Below are 7,195 nucleotides of genomic sequence, written 5' to 3' on the forward strand. Positions count from 1 at the left end.
GTGTGTGTGTGTGTGTATTAATGGAAATCACATTTTTTTCTTTTACGAATCCATTCAGATGGTAACCAGAGTGTTGGATGGAGAGGATCATTTAATCCCAGAATTCAATCTCCGGCCGCTCCTTCAAATAAAGTCTAGCCGACCTCAGAAAATGTCATCTTGAACAGGTCAGACCTAAATGCTAGGTGAAATGGCAGCAAGCTTAAGAACACCTTTCAATTTTTGTTAGGTTGACAATGACAAAACAGAAGGTGGGCGAGTGCCACAGACACCAACTGGAACCTGGCTTCAACAAGTAAATAAGTCAACATGTCAAGTCTGACTAATGAGATAACAGGTCATCTGCCTCACCTTTGTCCCAGTTTCAACTGTGTCAACAGAGATGTTGTACCACATGTTTTCACTTTTTAATAATTAAAGCTTGGAAATACAGAAAAATGAGTACACAGTATATTCAAACCACTGATTTTGTTGTGTTATTTTAATACTTTTCTTTACTTTACGATGTTTAATCCGTGAATAAATCCAAACTACTGCAATCAACTCTTCGGAGAAAACATGCTTTGAAAATCCTTTAACATTTCAAAAATCGTTCATTATGATCAAAACTATACACGCAATCACGGCTCTATTCACCACATTTTTTGACATTCTCAAACAGCAATTTACACTGGCATTTCATCAAAGTCAAGGCATACACAGAAAAAGAAATTTCAGTAGGGATTCAAATCCAAACACTGATATAAAACAGTATCACAAGTAGAAAAAAAAAGCATACAGGCTACATAAGTATTAAAGACAAAATGGGAATGATTAAAACCCAATTTCCATTTGTGTAAACAACAGCCCCTGATAATCCCCTGCTCTACCATTAGGAGTAGGATAATTTGAAAATTTTGCTTCCCTTCTTTCTTACATACCATCAGCGTGTGGCTGTAACCTGGCAGAGCGATGGGGATTCAAGGTCACCGTAGCGATGTGACCAGTAATTGGATCTACATGGAAATGACCAATTTTGTCTTCCTGGCTGTTGTTGAGAGACATGGACTCCAAAGTGGATTGTTCTTGGTCTACTGCCATCTTCTCCATCAGTGCGGTCAAATCTTCCAATCCCGGGTCTTCTGGGTAATGCCGGTGAAGAGGCTCTGATTCATCCTCGCTGAAGATTGGGGATTCAGTGACATGGAGTACACGGGAAGCCTGAAGGTTCTGCAGGGACCGTGACTGGACTGTAGGAGAATAAGACGTAGAGTAAAACAAGTATTATAGTCAGGTCTTATTGTGTTGTTCTAGACATGCACTGAGGCAGGCAAGTGTACATTTTCACATCTGCGTGCTCTCATAAGTTTGTGACGATTCAAAATTCAAACCTAAACACGTTAAAGACTCCTGTAACAGAGCCCCGAGCAGTCGGGGAAGGCACAAGATGATTGCTTTTTTTCAGTTCTGTCAAACCACTCAGGTTAAGAAATTATACCTCACTGCTTTGCAAACACTAATCTCGTCTCCTATTAAACTGAAAGAAATACATCATAGTCGGTATCAGCAAACACATTCAACATTAAACTGACATTCAATACTAAACTAATAATTAATGGTAAGCAATCAGATCAAGCGCCGCTTCACAGAGCAGAGCTTAATAACTGCAGTGACAATAAATGGCCTTGGTCCTCTCTGCCTTCCGACTAACTTTAAGTAGATGGCAAATCCTCAGAACAGTAGAGGCGACTGTGGAGCTCAGCAGGTGAGAACCGTTCCAGCAGCGTGTGAGAATGTAGTTCTAGCAAACTCCGCAGCTGTGACATATAGCTGCTGGATTAGTTGGCAGGCAGCCACACAAAGCTGTTTGGTGCTGAAGGTTACTCACTTCTGACTGGAGTGAAGTCTCCTTGGCTGACTTTGGAGTCAGATAAGGGCTTGAGGCTTGGGAACAGTATTAGGGAGAAGGACAGCACGAGCACCTGAGAATATGATAAAAAAGGAGTGTTAGATAAAGTACGAGGGGGGTTGCTACATCTTTTTTTTTGAAGGCATTTAGTTATATTTATAGATTAAAAGTTACACTTTAAAAGTGCCTCTAGTGTTGAGCTTTATTCCAGTGTCGTGATTAGATGCAGTATCTTCTCTTTAAGCCACTGTATCTCTCCCTTGCTGTATTACCCAGTGTGCACCAGTCTAAATTGGCTTTTCTTAATGGCTCATCCAGCAGCAGTAATTTTTGGTGTTTGGGCATTAGGAAACTGAATTCTTTCATGAAGAGCCACGTGTGTCAGTGACAATTTATCTTATCACAGAGGATGTCTGTACCAGTACACATGTCCCAGTCTGGGCTGGCTTATTAGTTGTATTCATGACCAGGGCCTGCAGCCTGCGCAGCTGTTCCATTAGTGACCTGTAGGGAGGAATGGGGAAAAGAAAATACAAAGAGAAGACGTGATAAGAGGATTAAAAAAGGTTTGAGGGGAACAGGAAAGCAGGGAAAAATGCCAAAGGTAGTTATTTTGCTAAGATGAAATGTCATAACAAACATTAACCTGAGATCACAGAATGATTACCGTAATTAAAAACAGAGATCGATTTTTTGTCTCCGATCACTCACATGTTACATTTCTCCAGCTGGGACACTTTTCTCTGTAGCTCTTGGTTGTGTGTACTGCAAGCAACCATCCTAAAGGGGGATACACGAGGGGAAGAAAGGAGAAAAAAAAAACAAGTTGAAAGAATATAATTTTTTCTCTCTTTTAGGTTTTCATCTCCAGTGAAAGCTTGCTATCAAAAATCGGTTTAAGGCTCCGTCTGTTATTCATGAATTGATCTGAAGGAGTACGGGGAATGTTGAATGCTCCAATTTACAAATTGGCTCTATAATGCGTTACTCCAAAATATTTTGCAGTGCACACTCTTAAACGGTTTTCTGCTCAGAAGCTGACATTAAAAACCCAAAAGTGTGGATTTTTTTCCATTAAGTTTCTTTCTCTGAAATACATTAACCTGTAACAAGAGTACAGGGCTGCCCGGAGGGTACAATGGCAAAATAATCAAAACTTATTTATGCTTTGAAAAATGATTATCAGTTTCTAAGACTGTTATTATCGGTAAGAATTGCAGTTAAAATGCTAAAACATTCCAACCCACTCTAAATTTGAATATTACCTGCTTTCCAGCCCATCGATGTACTCCTTTTTCTTCTTTCTGCTCTCCTGGGCCGACTGCTTGTTGCGAATTTTTCGGCGTATTTTCTTCAGAATCCTTTCTTCATACTGACAAAGGAAGGAACATTACTGTTTTGAGCCTCTGTATGATAAATTCTAGGTGCTGGAAACTGTTCTCATTGTTTGGGTATTGATAGCCGTTTACCTTTGTGAGAGGTAGCTGGGTGGGCAGAGTGACTCCCTCCTTTGCTAAAAGCTTCTTCTCATCTTCATTGAGAACCAGCTCTTGAATGGACTTTTGGGATGGCTGTGGGGTCTGGTGGGAAAATACAAATTCTAATTTTTAAAACACCACCACTAATAAATTTTCTCTCTGGCCACCTCTTTCACTGTGCGCTCAATGAACCTCACAGGAAACAGTTAAATTGGTGCAGACTATCAAGGCAACTTCATCAGTCTCATTTCATGGCTTCTGAAAAGTAATTATGGTGTGAAAACCCAAGTTGCATTCTGCTACTCTCTCCTTCATCTTACTAAACTAGGCTGAGAAGATTGATCAATACCTGGAGTGAACTGAAATCCACTTAAGTTTCAGAAGCTCTAATGTATTATTCTGGTCATGGTGATCTTTACTTGATAATCTAATTTCTTTTTGTGTGAGTGTGTGAAATGAGAATATCTGATATGTTGACCTAATAAACTTTCTCTTCACAAAATGCTATTTAGTAATGCAACATAATATAAAATTCTTCACACATTAAGAAGGTATTTTATCTCCAAAATTTTGTATGAATGAATGAAAGTTATGGGAAGGTTTGAAAAAATCATCTTCGGTAGAATACTAATAAAAATCTTTTGTGTCTTCCTTCTCTCCGGCTCAGAAAACAACCATCAGTTGCTGCACATTCAGCAAAGCGTCCCACAAACAAGAGTAAAAATAGAAATTTCATTTGCAATTCCAAAGGCCTTACCCCTTGCTGAATTCATGAGATCAGGGACTGTAGTAATCCACTTGTTTGTTTTCTTTTTTTTTTTTACCAAAGTACACATGCACACTCACACACAAAAGGTAAACAACAGGTCTCTTAAGTCAAGAAAGCAATGAAAGATCCACAAACATGCATTAGACACGCTCTCCCCCAACCCTCAACCATCCCCTCCTTCTCTATCAGGGAGCAACAGGATACTTACTGGCTCAGACGTGCCCGACAATAGCAGATCTTTGACAGTTAGGGGGAAGCTAGAGGAAAGCTGTGATGTATCCACATCAGAAGGATGTGTAATCCTCGCCTTGCCCATTGGAAAGCCAAGCTTCCAGCCACCTGCACACACAGGAGCAACGATAGTGCACATGCAAATAAAGACCAAGGAGACGTGCTCGTCTCGCTGGATTCTGACCAGCAATTCTGGAGCCCGATTGTGTAAATACTGATAACTCTGCAAGGCGCTGAGCATGTTGACTTTCTTTTGTCTGCATCGATAATGTCTGTGTCTTAGCATTTGACTGTTTCTGTATACAGTCACAAATAATCTATGATATCCTACTCTATTCTTTAAACTGGGATTCATATTCAGGAACAAAAACTTTCAAACACTGAGTGCCATTATCATTCCTTTCCCAGAAGGGCTGGATTTAGTATAATGTCATTAGAATGAAATGCTAATATTATCAGAGATTGATTATCTAAAAATGTGCAAAATGTAGATAACCGATGGCAATTTTTCAAGCAAATGAGAATATTTTCTCCTTTCATCTCTGCTATAATAAAGCTAATTGCTTAGTATTAGGGATATCATAAGAATTTGTCATTTGAAGATATAACTTGGGACTTAACTTCCACAGTTTGATTAAACACACCAGAGAACATAATGTTTCGTTTAATCAATAATCATGAAAAGATATTAGGAATTAGAACCCAATGTAATGTGTCCCAATGTGAATGTTTTACTTTTTGGATATGTGCGACTTACTGAAGTCAGCGGGGACATTGGCTTCCAGGGCCGCCTTGGTTAGTGGTCTTGTACCAAAGAAATGGGAGTCCCCGGGTGGGCTTTCAGGGCGCTGAGGACTGTCCATCTGGTCTGATGGAGGGTCCTCACTGATCCCACTGTCACTGGGAGATGGTGACCAGAGCGGAGAGGCTGACACAGAATCACCGCCACGCAGGAGCGCATTGAGAAAGTCATCGTTTGGCTGTTCGGGTGGCTGCAACATCTGCTGGGTGAAAACATCAAGTTGAACGATTATTCTCTATGTGTGAGGTAACAACATACAGAGAACACCGACAAGGAAGTGGGAGAAAGAAGTCATATAACAGTCTCACACACATTTGGGTCCTGGATTGGCCAAGTGTGTTGTTCTGGTTCTTCGTGACGGAGAATACCATTATTTTGATCAAATAGCCAGTCAAGCAGCTCAAGGCCATCACAACCCTGAAGAGAGGTCATGCGTTAAATAGCAACATATAAGAGAAAACAACACAGCAGTAAAGATTTCAGATACTATGAACATCTGTTTCACTGCCAACAATTCACCAACCCACACAAGTCAGTGTGATTTTTTTTTAAAACATTAACATTTTAAAATCGTTGGTTTAAGAATATACACTAAATACAGGTTTTCAGTTTTCTCTCAAGCGTGAACTTTGCTCTCCAGCTCTTGAAGGCTTCCTCTGCAGCTTTGTCTTAAATCTGTAAACTATGATATAATGGAAATACTAAAATGTTTACCTGATCCGGGTAATGCTCCATAATTTTCCTGCTTGAGTGGCACACCAAAGAAGCTGTCAAAACAACTGCAACCCAAACAAAATATCTATTTTACTCTGAGGTCTCCGTTTCTGAAGAGTCTGCTCTTAATCTCTCAGCTCTTCTGGGGTCCAAAGTGTAAACTCCAACTCAACACACCCAGCTGACTAGATTGCTTTGTCCTTACTGGCTCTTAGAGCATATATTAGTAATCTTATTGGTAGTTAAGAGTACACAGCTACCTAGATAGAAGACCGGGACAGAAGAAATGAAGTCACCAGTTAGATGTGAACATCAGAAAGGGCAAAGTCTCCTGTTTTCTTTTCTCTTATTTTTTTTGATAGTTTGTTGACATAGGGATAGTTGTGACCTTTAGCACATATTCAAAACACAATGATCAAACAAAAGCTCGATTCTTTGTCAAATTCAGCCAAAAACTCTGGTTTTGAGGAACTTTATGTTAATTTATCTGATCATTTCACAGATGTGCATCCTACAGTTGTGTCTCAAATCATGTGATTAATCAAGAAAAGTTACAGTTTTATTGACTGACAGAATAAAAAAAACATGTTCTTTGTATTTGTGGTTTAAGGCATTTCTGGGAAAATTTAATTTGAAAGTTGAACAAAACATTTATATACTTTAAATCAGTAGCACTTTCTATTACAACTCGGTAAAAAAGGGGTAATAGTAGGGTGACAAGGTTAATAATGTGGTAATCTCTACGTTATTACTATGCAATTACCAAAGTAATAACTATGTAATATATAAGTAATATCACAGTAGCAACAGTGGTTAAAGTTGAGTAATATTACCCTGAAATTTATATACTAGGATAATAAAAGCCTAAAAACTTTGTTTAACAATGTGGAAATACAACTCGGTAATAAAGTGGTAATAGTTCAATTTGTTTCAATTCAATTTTATTTATATAGTGCCAATAACAGTTGTCTCAAGGCACTTTATATTGTACAATAGATCCTACAATAATAGATACAGAAAAAAACCCAGCAATCATATGACCCCTTATGAGCAAGCACTTTGGCGACAGTTTTAAGCCTAATCTTAAAAGCAGAGATATTGTCTGTCTCCTGAATCCAAACGGGAAGCTGAAAACTGAATGCTCTCCCTCCCATTCTACTAGGAACAACAAGTAAGCCTGCAGTTAGAGAGCAAAGTGCTCTAATAGGGTGATATGGTACTACAAGGTCATTAAGATAAGATGGGGCCTGATTATTTAAGACCTGAGGAGCAGGATTTTGAATTCAATTCTGGATTTAACAGGGAAGAAACAA

The 7,195-nt window shown here is 39.0% G+C and overlaps 1 protein-coding gene across 2 annotated transcripts; it reads right to left on the minus strand.

Moving 5' to 3' along the window:
* Positions 1–383: 383 nt before the first annotated feature.
* creb3l3a (cAMP responsive element binding protein 3-like 3a) lies at positions 384–6,123 on the minus strand. 2 transcript variants are annotated; one of them, XM_082525382.1, is made up of 10 exons: positions 5,883–6,123; positions 5,481–5,585; positions 5,124–5,367; positions 4,344–4,474; positions 3,358–3,468; positions 3,154–3,260; positions 2,600–2,668; positions 2,308–2,392; positions 1,868–1,961; positions 384–1,229 (listed from the first exon to the last, which is right to left on the minus strand). In XM_082525382.1, the coding sequence occupies exons 1-10, from the start codon at positions 5,901–5,903 to the stop codon at positions 913–915; spliced, it is 1,284 nt and encodes a 427-aa protein (XP_082381508.1). In that variant the 5' UTR covers positions 5,904–6,123; the 3' UTR covers positions 384–912. The 2 variants fall into 2 exon arrangements, with proteins under 2 accessions (XP_082381508.1, XP_082381507.1); XM_082525381.1 differs by having other exon boundaries at positions 5,124–5,370.
* Between the last annotated feature and the right edge of the window lie 1,072 nt (positions 6,124–7,195).

This window comes from Aulonocara stuartgranti (assembly GCF_965226115.1).
Source record: "Aulonocara stuartgranti genome assembly, chromosome: 23".
In the NCBI taxonomy this organism is placed as follows: domain Eukaryota; kingdom Metazoa; phylum Chordata; class Actinopteri; order Cichliformes; family Cichlidae; genus Aulonocara; species Aulonocara stuartgranti.